General features: G+C 36.1%; 1 protein-coding gene across 1 annotated transcript; it reads left to right on the top strand.

Annotated features, from left to right (window-relative positions):
* Positions 1–7,127: 7,127 nt before the first annotated feature.
* LOC138336258 (uncharacterized) lies at positions 7,128–10,613 on the top strand. The gene is made up of 4 exons (XM_069285674.1): positions 7,128–7,359; positions 7,485–7,592; positions 9,765–9,855; positions 10,335–10,613. Exons 1-4 carry the CDS (start codon positions 7,237–7,239, stop codon positions 10,487–10,489), a joined length of 477 nt encoding a protein of 158 aa, XP_069141775.1. The 5' UTR covers positions 7,128–7,236; the 3' UTR covers positions 10,490–10,613.
* The last annotated feature ends 5,445 nt before the right edge of the window (positions 10,614–16,058 follow it).

The raw sequence follows: 16,058 nt of genomic DNA, 5'->3' as shown, positions 1-16,058 counted from the left end.
CGCGTCTGCACTATTTTTTACATGTTGCCCCTATTCCATGATGGTAAAAGGCGACAAAATTTAGGGTATTATCTTTTCTCTTCTTCCTAACTGACTTCCTTCTTCCTAACGTCTCCTTGACATCGGCCTTCAGTTGAGCGCTCGACGCAGCGAGGAAGGCTCTGGGTTCTGTCATCTGGTCGAGACAAGTGTTAACAAGTGGTAGTTTCCGGTTAACATAATTTATTTGTTTATTTGACTTATCAAAGTCCTATTAACAGCCAGAGTCGTGTAAGGACGGCCTCCTATGTATGCGGTTTGTAGCGTGTATATAGTGTGCAGTTCGTGTTTTGGGAAACTGTGGTATGTTCGAGTTGTGTCTTCTTGTATCGTGGAACTGTTGCCCTTTTTTATAGTGCTATATCACTGAAGCATGCCGCCGAAGACACCACGCAACATGATACCCCACCCGGTCACTTTTTATTGAAAACGGGCGAACCAGTCGTCCTACTACCTGTATGCTGAGCACTTTGTTTGTTTGATTAATTAACGTCCTATTAACAGCTATGGTCATGTAAGGACGGCCTCCCATGTATGCGGTGTGTTGCGTGTATGTTGTGCGAGGTGCGTGTTTCGGGAGACTGCGGTATATTCATGTTGTGTCTTCTTGTATAGTGGAACTTTTGCCCTTTTTATAGTGCTATATCACTGAAGCATGCCGCCGAAGACACCAAGCAACACACCCCACCCGGTCACATTATACTGACAACGGGCGAACCAGTCGTCCCACTCCCTTTTTGCCGAGCGCTAAGCAGGAGCAGAAACTACCACTTTTATAGACTTTGGTGTGTCTCGGCCAGGGGACAGAACCCAGAGCCTTCCTCACAGGGGCGAACGCTCAACTCAAGGCCAAAAGTGAGGCGGTGCCAAGGGAGGCATTAGGAAGGATAAAGTCAATTAGGAAGAATAGAAAAGATAAGATCCTAAATTTAGTCGCCTTTTACGATCATGCAATAGGGGCAGCAGGTACAATTCTAACGCCCTACCTGGTAGCAACGCCTATGCTGAGCACCAAGCAAGAGCAGACACTACCAATTCTATCGATTATGATGTGTCTCGGCCAGGGAACCCAGAGCCTATCTCACAGCGGCGAGCGCTTAACAGAAGGCCAAGAGCCAGGTGGTGTCGAGGGAGACGTTAGGAAGAAAAAAGGTTGATTACGAAGACGAGAAATGTTAAAATTATGAATTTAGTCGCCTTTTAAGATCATGCAATAAGGGCAGCAGATACAATACTTACGACCTACCTGCAGAGCCACCGGTCAGCATAAAGTGAGTGGGACGACTGGTTTCCCCATTGTCAGTGTTTGTTATGTTATGTTTATTCTGCGGCATGCTTCCGTGAGATTGCACTACAAAAAGAGCAAGATTGTCACTATTACAAAACAAACCTCAAAACACGAATGCCCCTGACTTTTAATAAGACGTTAAACGTCATATATATCGCACACATCCGGGGGGAAGATTGTTGCATTACTACAGATAATTATCTTAATAAAACAGTCACTCAGACCACAAATTACTTTTTCTCATTTCAGAAAAAAATGTTATGTTCAATAACAAAGTTATATATCGAACCTGGTTACAGAACTGATCACTTTGCCCCCATCTAAGAAATCTTGCGATTTTAAAAATGGAAAAGGTCTATGGAAATTCAATTATTCTCTTTTAAACGATAAAGATTCTTCCGAAATAGTAGAAAATGTCGTATAACACTAGCCAGGGTATTAGTACAAAGTTACAATGGTTCCAAGTTAAAATGATATACCATATTAAAGTCACAAATAATTTCCAATCTGATTAAAATACAAATCCTTATAACCTCTCCGTTTTATAGAAGATCTGACAACATCCCATATGGGGTCATGTTCGGATGACCTTTATACCACCTGTACTTCACATCAAACACATTTTCTACACCAAGCTACATCAATGGCTAACCTCATTTCGTCTCGGTATACATATGCATGTAGATTTGCTGTGATGACTACTACATACAGGCAAATAATTCTGACAGCTTTTTCAAACTATTCCGTCTCCAGCCAAGATTCTGGCGGCAGAAATTTGAGTGACCGTTTCCAAAAGTAACCAGAACGTGACCCCTAATGGGATGTTGTAAGATCAACTCATCAAACGTAGACATAATACAGGATCTGTATTTTGTTTGTTTGTTTATTTGTTTGTTTGATTAATTAACGTCCTATTAACAGCTATGGTCATGTAAGGACGGCCTCCCATGTATGCGGTGTGTTGCGTGTATGTTGTGCGAGGTGCGTGTTTTGGGAGACTGCGGTATATTCATGTTGTGTCTTCTTGTATAGTGGAACTGTTGCCCTTTTTATAGTGCTATATCACTGAAGCATGCCATCGAAGACACCAAGCAACACACCCCACCCGGTCATATTATACTGACAACGGGCGAACCAGTCGTCCCACTCCCATATGCTTAGCGCTAAGCAGGAGCAGGAACTACCAATTTTAAAGACTTTGGCGAGGGGACAGAATATCTGTATTTTAATCAGTTGCAAAGTCAAACTACCTACAATCCCCATTTTTACATTTTGATAAAGAAACACTTATCAGTTAAGTGTTAAAAAGGAATTACAAGGAAAAAAATTGTTTGAAATTAATTTTAGGAAACGGAAACCATTATTGGAACTTAACACTGCAATTTATTCATTTCCAATATATACGCATTTCTGATATATTGTCTACATACACAACGCATACATATACATGCAAATATCTATACGTTTACTTATTCCTGAAATCTCCAATTACAATTCGTGTATTATTCAAACCTTTTTGTTGTTTATAAGAATCTCTAATACCGGAAAACGTATCATAAACGGAACTCGGGTCTGGTTCATAGTTCCGTTTAAGTTAAACGGAACTCGGGTCTGGTTCACAGATCCGTTTAAGTTAAGCGGAACTAGGAACCCGCAACAGACTTCAGTCCTAACTGACGGGAAAGCTTGGTCAAACACTACCATACGTGTAAAATATCTGCCAAAACAATTACAATAAAAAATACTAACGTCTAAAAAATGGACAAAAAATCTCCATACGAATCTTCCCCATTCTGTCTAGTATAAACAACCTAATGGATAATTAACATTTTATGTGAAAAGATTAATAATACGCATGAATATATTTTTGTAATTGTCTGCATATACATATAACAAAAATTTAAAACAATCAATCTCGCATAATGCATCATCATTCGTCATCATCACCATCATCAACATCATGTCACCATTAATATTATTGTTATCGTTATTGTATTACACATACAGACACACCAAACACAAATACACAACATATGCATACACTGAGAAACAAGAGAAATGTCCAAAGAAATGGAGTACTGTATGAGAAGAATACAAAGACAAATGAGTTTAGAGAAGGAGAGGGGCGGGATATTCTAGTAAAGAGGAAGGATATTGAAAAATAATATTTGAATTGGCTAGAAATATATATCTAAATTAGGCAATGACAGGGTCAAGGGAAAATGAAAAAAGAAAAACAAGAATGAAAAGTGTATGCAGTAATCGACCTGTTAAGAGTAGTATGGTTATTATGTAAATAACCAAGTAAAATCACTCTCAAATACAGCTCTTTAACGGATCTCACACCCAGACCCGAGTTCTGTTTAAGATTATATATAACTAGGAACCACACGTTTACATACACATTTTTAAACGATCTTTATGGGTATTAAATAAGTTATCTATTTATTACAAGAATCGGCTTTTGGGTCTTCAGAAACAAGAAAATGTATATGAAATTACTTTATAGTTACCCGACCCGAGTTTCCTTAAACTAGGAGCCAGACTCGTGTTCCGTTTACGCTCACACTTGCATTACAGGGATCTAACTTGGAGCCTTCATGAACATGTACTCATAGTAAAATCACTAGATCCATTTACCTAAACGGAACTCGGGCCTGGGTGTCAGATCCGTTTAAGAAAATCTACGCTATTGTGATTTCTGTGATACATATGGAATTCCTTCTTATAGGTTGGAATCATAAATAAATGGAACTCTGCAATGTTTAAGGATGGTTTACCTACCTAGTATCTAGTACATTCTGCCCTCTGTGTTACCTCCGTCGGAGTTTCCCTCTGATTTGTATCCAACGCATCAACTGCCTAGTATACGTATTTCACTTCAGTGTTATCGATGATGTTTCTACATGCTTGTCTCCGTTTGGCAAATATTTTCTCTTCTTCTTCTAGTGATTGTAAATTTATGTCAAACCGAACCTTTTGCTGTAGCCCACATGGAGATCCCAGATAAACTATGGGCATTTTCACGGAGTGCAAAGATTTCAACACGTCGTCAGATATAGGGGGTGGTGATCAGTGTTAATAATAAGAATAAACTTTATTAAAGATGGATTACATGTTAAACAAAGGCTTGTCACATACACGACCATCTTGTTAGCAAAGCACAGTTTCACTTTTTAGTTAAGACAGATAAATTAAGTGCATTTATAAACCATTACAAATTATATCACATAAAATAAGTTTGAAATTACCATAGGATGCATAAATCTCAAATCTCAAGCTATTTCATCATATAAACATATATACTAGTAATGCAAATGACAAAGAGAAGTACAACCAAATGGGTTTTTCATGTGTTTTATTAGAATCTAGACTTTATTAATCTTAACATTATAAATCTTTTATTCTATATTCTGTAGAAAATGAATTCTGATGTAGTTGGTTGGTGTTTGTATTTTTGTTTAAATTGTGTGTATGTTTTTCAGAGAATTAGCATTGGTAACGGCAGTGTTTACTTCACATTTCTTATTCGCAACAGAATATTGATGAGAACATTAGCAGATTATCCAATTTTTAGATTATATGACAGCGAAGCAACCAACGCACTCCCTAAATGTGTGGAGTTATGTCATGGCGTAAGTTAATCTTTAAAGTTGTATTTCTGGTAATTTTCACTGTAACGATACATTGCTTAAACTTTTGATATTTGAACATGCACATGTAACTTATTGATTAAGCTCCCCAAAAGAATATGTCGGCCTATAAGAGCGCCGAAATCTGGGGATCATATATTCCTGGTTTTGAATACAGCGCCTTCAATCACCGCCATGTTCAGTACCTTCGGCTTTTGTCGGCATTCCGAATCGTACCACGTGACTTATGTCTACACGTCCTGCACGTGGTGATCAAGGTAACTAGCGTAAGCGCACATGTGTTTGTTTACGTTTTCCTTCTGGCTAATATGAGCAAATCGTGCTGGTATATGTCCACAGAGAGAGTATTTGAAACATCTAATTCACACATTGCCGTAATTGAATATAGTGTGTATCAAATATTGTAATGTGCGAGCATTATTTTCTTTGTATATCCAGTCTGCTGAGGTCGACCGCATGTTTTGTTTATGAAAAAAAATGTTGACATTTGGTTTCACAACTCTCGTGTTACTTCGAGATTGTCGCGACGATGTTCGGAAGAGTTCGGAATGATTCGGCATCTTTCGAGTTTATTTTTGACGTGTACACGTTAAAAAGATTTTTTTACTTCAATATTTAAAAATACTTTCAGTGCTGCAACTTTATAAAAAGTGGTAAAAGTAGAAAGTTTAAACCTCGGACAGACGGGGAAAAATGTGTATAACACTTAAACAGTTTTCACTATGACAAAAAGAGCGAAAGTGATAGACCATACAACTTTAAGTAAATTTATGCTATGTTTGTGGTTTATAACTTTTAAATCAAACCACACCATCGATCTCTTTCGAAATGTTAGAAGGAACTTCATTGACGTTAAGTTTTATAAATCTACTCATGCTCTGTGTGATTGGTTAACACCAGTTACATAACACTTGGACTTTTGAAATGATTTTGATGAAGCGACGTTACAAACAACAGCGTTATCGTTTCTTTTTGGGCTATCAATTACAAACAAGATTGAATTGTATGAATATAAACGTATGAAACAAACAAGATTGTATGAATATATTGTTAACCTTGCAGAGATAAAATCAAAATGTACCACCAAAAAATGTTTAAATTTCCCGGTTAAGGTGCTATCCTTAGTGAGTTTTACGCGCTTTATTGGCATATGTTCTATCCCTGTTTTTGGTATTGTACATATACAACACACCAGGCTAAATTTATATTAACTGACAGGGCAAAAACACACCAGTCTCATTTTATATTTACTGACTGGGCCAAAACACACCACAGTCTAAATCTACATTTACTGACAGGGCCAAAACACACCAGTCTAAATCTACATTTACTGACAGGGCCAAACACACCAGTCTGAACTATATTAACTGACAGGGCCAAAACTCACCAATCTAAATCTATATTTACTGACGGGGTCAAAACACACCAGCTAAATCTATTTTTACTGACAGGGTATTTTCTTGTTTAGGCACTGGACTGAAAACTGGGCTGTTTTTCTTACATTATTATAACTATCATATCGTCTGTTAATATAAATACTATTTCGTCACTTTTTAATACTGTTATGACATTTATAACGTTAATCTTGTTACTTTACTTTTAACCCTGGTGTTGTTTGTAAATATAAATGTTATAATTTCATATTAATTAAAATGATACGTCGTTTTTTTTTTTTTTTTTTTTTCTTCACTTTTATTCTGGTATATAGTTCCCTGTCATCCAGTGTGTTCCAGTCATCTGCAACTTAAGAATAAAATAATAATAAGACCAAAACGTTTGTGGCTGAACAAACGACCCTATTTAAAATATAAATATACAACATCAAGAAAGTAACTTTACTCATTATGCCTTAAAAGCTAATCCTATTTTGATAAAGCTACCAACATCGAATTAACAACAAAGATCGGCATATGTTCGTGAACCTATAGCACTGAGTTGTTAAATCGATAAATTATTCAACCACTAGGTTATTTTGCATAATTAGGGCGATGTTTGTAATAATTGTTAATTATCTTTAATATTATTGTTTAACCACTTATTTAAAGGTGTTTATCATAAAATAAAGGTTAACTACGTATAACTTTCAAGTACATATATAATACTACCACTTAACATTGGTGATCACCACCATATAGTTACCTGTATTAATATTGGCGTGCGAGGCTATCATGATACATCATTTTATATGCGTACAAGGAACTATGACATATTACCTGGAAAAGGTTCACAAATTACATTCATTACACGTCACTGTAAATGTCAGACGAGACCGAGACATTTGTGGGCTATGTATTTAAAATAAACAACCTAGTCATATCCTTACCAGTACCACCGCAACACACAATGATAAAAGCTATAGTATTGCCCGTAGTTCTTACGGTAAGTATTTCCATTTAATAACCGTCGATTACAGCTAAAATATAATATCATATATATAATTTAATATAATTTTTCGTTTGATCAGAACTAGAATGTCGCTTAATTATTTTAATTGTTTTTTACAGGTTGTCGTTCTGATCAATTTCCATGCATCAAGTGGTCAATTCCCTCCAACAATTCCTGGTAAATGGAGGAATCCTAGAATTCAGCGATATTTCAACTATATATGTCGGGTGAGTTTAGATATCTTTTTATAATCACATCTTCACATCTAATCATCTAAAGAGTCGTCGAAAGAGTCTGATCTCTAAACACCACCTACACATGTATACTTGTATTTACACGTACATGTATAAAGGACATTTCATTTGCTATGAATTTTTTTCTTCAATTGTATTCCTAGTAAAAAATCTTTAAACTATCATATGCACAATCAAAGACGTATCTGATTATGCAAGAAGAAAAAAACCTAAAACCTTAAATCCTAAAACCTTAATATTTAACTGAAATATGTATCCTGTCAAGTAGTAATGACTGTTTGACATAAAAAGTAATTACTTATCAGAAATAATTTTTGCTTTACGTTGGATGATTTTGACATAACTCGAAATACACTTAGTCTAGTAAAATTAAAAAAACCCATTGTGTTTGTCTTGATGAATAAAGATTATCATTAAGGTAGCTCCGTACTTTTAGCAAACTTTTGCCATGCTTTTTGTACATGTTTTATTTTCTGGTATTTGTCATGTAGATTTAAAACATTTAAAGAAAACATCGGTAACTACTTTATGAGGTACTTGAGCTTGAAATGTACAATCTGTGCAAATTTGCTAATAGTATAAGTTAAGGATGGATGTAGTCACGATCCTGTTAAATGTTTGTCTAACGGAAAATAAAACACAAAATTATAGTATTTTTAGGTCATCTGACCCGAAGGGTCAGGATGACCTATAGTCGTCATGTTTTGTCCGTCGTGCGCCGTCCAAAGTGCGTTAACTTTCACATTTTGAACTTCTTCTCAAAGTTCTACCGGTGCGATTTGGCTGAAACTTGCATGAAATGATCCTGACATGGTCCCGCCAAAGTGTTGATATTTTCCCGGTTGATCCGAAATCCAAGATGGCCGCCACAGTCGCCATCTTGAAAATACATTTTGAACTTCTTCTCAAGTTCTACCTGTGCGATTTGGCTGAAACTTGCAAGAAATGGTCCCGACAAAGTGTTGTTATTTTTCGGGTAGATCCGAAATCCAAGATGGCTGCCATTTTGAACTTCTTCTCAAGTTCTACCTGTGCGATTTGGCTGAAACTTGCATGAAATGATCCTGAAAAAGTATTGTTACTTTTCGGGTCGATCCTAAATCCAAGATGGTCGACACAGCCGCCATCTTGAAAACACATTTTGAACCTCTTGTCAAGTTCTACAGGTGCGATTTGGCTGAAACTTGCATGAAATGATCCTAACAAAGTCCCGAAAAAGTGTTGTTATTTTTCGTGTAGATCTGAAATAAAAAAATAGCCGCCACCATGAAATGATCCTGACATGGTCCCGAAATTTTTTATTACATCTCTGGTTGATCCCAAATCGAAGATTGCTACCATGACACTATATCTAACTAATTTCCTATATGATTATTGCCAAGGTAGTCAAATGACTGTTAAGGCCCTTGGGCCTCTTGTTACAAATGCTGTTATTTCAAACAGCCGTTCTATACGTCATAATCATGTTTTGGCATACTTCCACCTTTAAAAATCAATGAATAAGCAAAAAATGAAAATCCCTGTCAGTTTCACAATATTTGCATATGATATACTAATGATTATATCTTTTTTTTTCAAATATCATGGGGTCCTCGATCAAATTTTAATAATTTTGCAAGTTTGTGTCCTTAGATGGGTCATATCAGAATATTAAAAAAACAAGCCGCAAACACATCATTCCTCAGCATTTGATGTGTTTTGTGTGATCACATCTGTTTATTTTTTTATTTTCTACGTAGTTTGGATTTTAAGGAAATCCGAATGCGATTTTTAGAATTTCTGTCCGGACGGATCCCCTTTTATAATTTCAACGTCACTTCCAGTGTTTGAAAATCCATTCCTATTTACGACAGGAAAAGCTTTTACCTCAGCGGTGTCATTTAATTTTCATTTTATTGTTTTTTTAATGGTTTTAGAAATTTGATAGTACATATAGGCAACTGTCATATGTTGAAAAATTATCCAAGTGGAATGTCGTAGTGTATCGAAAACCATTCTCCGGAGCTTCCGGTTTAACATCATGCAAAACGCCGTGGTTTTCAAAAGTATGGACCTATCTTAAATGTTCACAAGGTATATTTTATTCTTTAATATTTTGAAATTAGCATATACTTGATGTTTTACTAGAAAATGTTTTTATGACAGAGAACCCAGTGTGGATTTGAAAATGTTTGTGAGTTAAGACCAATGCCATGCCTTGTTCCTCCGTGTCAAGATGGCCCGAGTTGTATACCAAGTAAGTTTATCTTTATGCTTATAACAAATTATCAATAAATTGATATTCTTGATATCCTTGATACAGTGATATTGGGAAGACACAACAAGAGTTGACTGCAGTCCCACAACACGCATCTCGCACTTCACACACGCTACACACCGCATACATGTGGGACCGTCCTTACATGACACTGGCTATTAATAGGAGGTTAATTAATCAAACAAAATTTTGCGTTTACATTAAAATTAATTCTACTAAAATAAATTTACAGTATACGAATACGACATAAACATACATGTAATGGGATTAAAGTGTTTGACATGTGTTGCCCGATAATACCGTAACGCCGACCTTAAAACTATCGCATCTTCTTCAAAGGCTATTAATAACTTCTCATAAGGATGAAATAGTTGTTGTTATAAATGAAATGGTGAATAGGGAGGAATAATATCTTGTGCTTAAATGCTAATTTGCGTAATTTTTTTTCTCTCATACAGCTCCAGGAAGTATAAGCAAGCCAGGAAGATGTCCTCACCCGTACCGAATTTGGGCATGGCGTGCCAGATGTAACACAGATTACGGTTGCTATGATTCCCAAGTGTGTTGCCATGGGTTTTGGGGAAGTGAATGTAGACCGCCATTAATGAGCTAAACAGAATCATTTACATATCACCGAAAATATAGATATCTATGATTTTGATAAAGTAATACTTGCTGTATCTCTGTGATATGTATTACGTATGAATCATGATATTGCAATAAAAAGGTAAATATTCCATATTTGTTTTGAAACGCAAAACACCCCAGACAAAAATGGTCTGATATACAGTGTAATATCAATAAAATATCTATAAAGGGACTGTTACGATTAGTTTACTGAGTGTGCCATTAAGTCATGCCGTGTTTTGTGTATTAGACAGTATGCTTCTGTTGGATAGCACTATAAAGTAGATAAAAAAAGTCCCTATTATAAGGATTCAGGTGTGATAATGGCGCGATGAAAAAGCTGGTAAGCTACAGAAATTTTATCATTTTCTTCAAAGGATGGGAGAAAATTAATCAAACATGGATTTGTCAAATGAGAATGATTTTGGCCGTCAACTCTCGACAAGCTTCGGGTTGTATAGCCAAAATTTTTCAATCGGGTTTAGATATCCCTTAACAGAAGCTGAGAGTTCACGTCCAACAGTTTTGAGATATCCTTGTCCATTTGACTGACCTGTGTAAGCTTCCATTACACGCACGCACCAGATCACATGCGATGTCCGCGGTGACCGAACGGTTAAAGATGCCCTCGGGCCCAATTGACAAGGGAAAAAAACAATAATTTTTATCATTGGGAAAAAATGATGTCCGTTATATCATCTCTAGGTGGCGAGTTCAAATCCCATGTGGGGCAGTGGAATTAGGTTTTTTTCGCGGGGATACTTCACACTCTACACCTGATAGTGCTTAAATGACCATGGATTTTTATAGAAAGGTAAACCAACAATAAAACCACATTACATACAGGGGACTTCATCCTTAGAGGCAATTCATTCAATCCTTGGTCTTACCAAATGACAATTGTGTGGGTTTAGTTTCTTTCATCCACGGTCCTTCATGTCCATTGTATATAATATGACCGGATGGTGTAGAGTGCATTGCTTGGTGTTTTCGGCAGCATGCTTCAGAGATAAAGCACTGTAAAAAAGGGCAACACTTCCACTATACAATAAGACACAACACGAACATACCGCAGTCTCCAAAAACTCGTACCTCGCACTACTCACACGCTACACAACGCATACACGGGAGGCCGTCCTTACTTGACCCTGGCTGTAAATAGGACGTTAATTTATTAAACAAACTAACAAATGTCTATAGTTTAATGGCATGTACGTCTTTTGAAATAAAGGTAGAGCTTAATCAAGCATCCTCAAAAAAAGCATGATCGCCCTAACGAAACTGATCTCGTAAGCATAGTAATACAGGTTTTGGAGAGAGTAGTAGCATTATGTTCAGGTAAAGGTTCAAACAGAAAAAAAGAACGTTGATCAAGAACACGGACATCTTCTAGTATTATTTATAAACCGAACATAAATAATAATGCAGGTGTTTCTGATACAGTCAGCCGGACATGTTGAAACTAACAAGCATGTATTATCTATCTTTGTTTTTTTATTGTATTGCTAATGATCGCGTTGAACAAGAAACCATTTGTAAACAACCTTCTGTAGCATGTTTTCATACCACTAATGTCCGTCTCATACATAGAGTTTAAACATCTTTTAAGTCTGAATAAATAGATCAAAAACAATCAAAGAGGCCAGACTGCATTCATGAAGGCATCGAACCGTAACATTTTCACAAAGGTTAAAAGACGAGGTTTGAGGTCAGATGGTGTTTGCTTGCTATATACATTTGTAAATATATGTAAGTGAAGATTTATTGAATTTACATAATTTGCGTATTCATTCATATTTATGTCATAAAATATCATCCGATATAAAATATACATTACCATTCAAAATCCAAAACAAGAATTCGAGTAATTTCTGTACTGTTTTGGAGTATTGATGAAATGTTTCACCGCGAACCATCTCGCTCGGATTTAGAACAAATGATGTTACTTACCTTTTAGATACTTTCGATGCATTCCAAATGACTTCCAATACCTCGCCACTTGTCACATCTAGATACAGATTTATTTAATACTTTCGACGGCATGAATTGTTTTTAACATTCATAATAGAATAAGGACTCGTATCTTGGATATCTATGGAATAAATTATACATGCCTGCTTCTAACGACGTTCTATTTATGGATAAACTTAAATATTTTTTATGTTATTGATCTATAACACGAAAATATGAGTGTTCTAGAAATACTTTTAATGAGAGAACAGTCGATTTTTGTTTTATATCTATATAACATTAAAAAAAACATATTCAAATTAATCCTTATAATGCAATTTGCTAAAGTTCATCTCTTCAAAATTCTGAATTATTTTTAGGACTCGTTTTTCTATTATTATAGTCATTACACCGTTATCACAGCTAATCAGAAGTGACGATACAAACGGGGACGCCACTTTTTCCTTTATGGGCTCATAAAGTAAATGTTTAACCCATGCCATGTAAATGCTCGTTAGAAGCAAATTTGAATTATTGATAAATGATTTAATATAAACCGGTCACTGCTATTCACCATAATTACACTGTTTCGTTATTGTGATGATTGCTAAAATAACATACAATATATGCATTGTTCAATCCAGTGACATCATAGGCGAACATAAATTTAAAAATAAAGGAATAACAAAGTCCGATTCTTGCGACTTAAGTACATCAAGATAATATAACACCTGTTATTCACTTGTAAATATGCACAGTTCTCAGTGCTTAACTTATAGGCGTCAGTTTTTTTCTTGATTGTCTAAAAGGGATGAATCAGCAGGAATTGCACAATTTCACCTGTTGTTGGTATGGTGACATTAAAACAATACTCTGAACTGTCAGTTCGATATTTGAAGATATACTGTCGAAAAGTCGCCATGAAAGAAATCTAGGTATATATCAGAATATCTGTGACAAACAAAAGGAATTTTACAATAGAATCAACATGACCTCTTTGGGCAAATTGGTTTATTGTAAGTAATAATGACATATAAACAACATCTTTGATGATGTTGTTTTTCTACTTTCACACTTGATAGACGCCGTTTTCTATGTAAAACGCGTGTGTACAGTATACTTAAATTCATTTTCGTTTTAAGATTTTTATAGTCTCATATTACCAAGAATGAAAAGGGCAACCACGGTCAAACTCACCTAACCCTCAAAGATTTCGAAATCTCGGTATTCGTTGATACTTTTGACATGTCTGGTAGGCTTTGCTTCCTTGTTTGTTGGATAAAATTTACGTACTGTTAACAGCCTGGGTTATGTAAGGACATACATCTTGTATGTGTATATACTGGCCTTCACGGTCTGCATTCTCTTAAGAGAAAGACAGAAGCGACCAAGTCCTCCTTCAAACCAATTTAAACAGAATAAAGAGTCCTCCAAAAAGAGTGGAACCAGAGAAGATGAAGTCAACAAACAGGAACGGCAAGGTTCATCGATTTAGCAGTTTTTTAAACAGAAAAACACCTAGCCAACAGGATATTGGCGAGTAATGACACCTGAGGCGTGCTCGGGAGGCGACCGCTCCCGTAAGCGCTTGCACGACAAGAAATATGTCATCCTGAACGGCAGTAAGTGCTAGGACGCGCATCCGATATGGTGTTTCCAGTCACTTGTTCTGGCACTATTATTAGAGTAACTATGTACATATCAAATCCATAAACAGGGCGTGTTTGAAGTGGAAGAAGGGGGTTGAATGACCGCTCACGTTTTTGATAAATGCAACATGTCTCTCTCTATCTTTTAATATTTCATATTTAAAACTGCATTTTACAAAGAAGTTTCACGTTTTTGTACTGTTTTCTCGTTTCTTTTAAAATATCCTAAAATGTATTCCCATTCTGTTGGTAAGGACATAATTACAAAACAAAATCGCCAAATTGGATTTACTGGCGAACCGCTCGTTGGGTAGGCTCGCGAGTGCATGTCCGTTCAGAAGCGAGCCTCTGCTAACGTTCGTAAGCGCTCGTCATTCTAAACACGCCACTGTAATGAAGTCAGCTTTCGCAATGCCCTGTTCAGGGTAGATATAACTATGTTCTGAATGTCGGCTTTGTCTGTCTCGGATATCTAACCCTCAGCCACCATATATAGACAAACTGACAGGAGGTCTATATAAGGCACAACCTGGCTGAGGAGACTCAGCAAAATCTTCTTCTTGTAATGTTCCTTGCAGTCGAAAACCGTCTTATCCATTTAGTATTGAATCAAAATATCAAACAGTTCATTATAATACCTATTTATACCGTACGAATAAGGTGTTGGAACCGGTTTCCTTATTCGGATCCCGAATCCCGAATACGGAAAACAATTTATCGAGGTTTTAAGTTTTTTTGAGGTAATGAAATTATGTTTCGATCTGTTTTTGTGTCTTAAAATTGTTATTTATTAATTATTTTTTGAATCCCGAATAGTGATGGCACCGAATTCGTTATTCGAATCCAGAATCCCGAAATCGGGGCTGGCACTGGATTCGTTATGAAACTGAATAACGAAATAAAATGTAAGGAGGTGTTTTAAATGATATCTATATACGTTTTACTGATTAACGAATAAGCTGCTGGCACCGGATTCGTTTTTCGAATCCCGAATCCCGAATACGGTGGTGACACCGGATTCGTTATTCAAACTCAAAACAATTTATCGAGGTATCAAGTTATTTTAGGTTGTGGAATTATGTTTCGATCTATTTCTATGTCTTGAAATTGTTATTTATTCGTTCATTTTTGAATCCTGAATAGGGTGCTGGCACCGAATTCGTTATTCGAATCCCGAATACAGTGCTAATTCACGTTGCCCTTCTGGCACTAGAAGAAGGGAGAAAACAGTTTTGATGACATCGTTTAACACAATACATTATTTAAGTTTTCAGTATCTTCGTGATACCTAATTATACCTGTAAGTGCCAGTGACAGCTCGCCCCATTATAACTTGTCATCGATTCCACCTCGCCCCATTATAACTTGCCACCGATTCCACCTCGCCCCATTATAACTTGTCACCGATTCCACCTTCAATTTTACATCAACGAGTGATATATTATTTTAATTTCAAGCTCTGTTGTTCGGAAGTACCCATGTAAAGCCTTGTATGTGTAAATTTATTGTAAATTTTCACAGTTGAATTATTATATTTAGATTTCAAAGGCCTGTGCCTTATTTTCATAAGTTGTACAAATCTACTATGGTGAGCCATCATATAACCAATAACAATGGGGCCATGGGGAACATTAGGGATTATTCGGGGCCATTTCGAAACCATTAGAATATAAACTCCAACCACACAATGATGTACATAATGTTTTATGTATGTACTAAAAGGCTGTTTAATGTTTATACCTCTAGCTTAACAGTTAGTCTGACGAAGTACTTAGTGGATACTATATTGGAAACGATCGTAAAAAGAGCGCGTCAATAATTAATGGCTATGGGGAGGCTACAGGGATGCGTTTATTTTTCTATTTTTAGTTTTACTTTCAGCTAGGTATGTTTTCTATAATTGAGATGTTATTACTATTGTGTTACCTCCCTTTGTATACACAACGTGGTGTGAAT

This window comes from Argopecten irradians, chromosome 12, assembly GCF_041381155.1.
Source record: "Argopecten irradians isolate NY chromosome 12, Ai_NY, whole genome shotgun sequence".
In the NCBI taxonomy this organism is placed as follows: Eukaryota; Metazoa; Mollusca; class Bivalvia; order Pectinida; family Pectinidae; genus Argopecten; species Argopecten irradians.
Note: the sequence above shows the minus strand (reverse complement) of the source record. Positions and strands in the feature narration are given on the sequence as shown.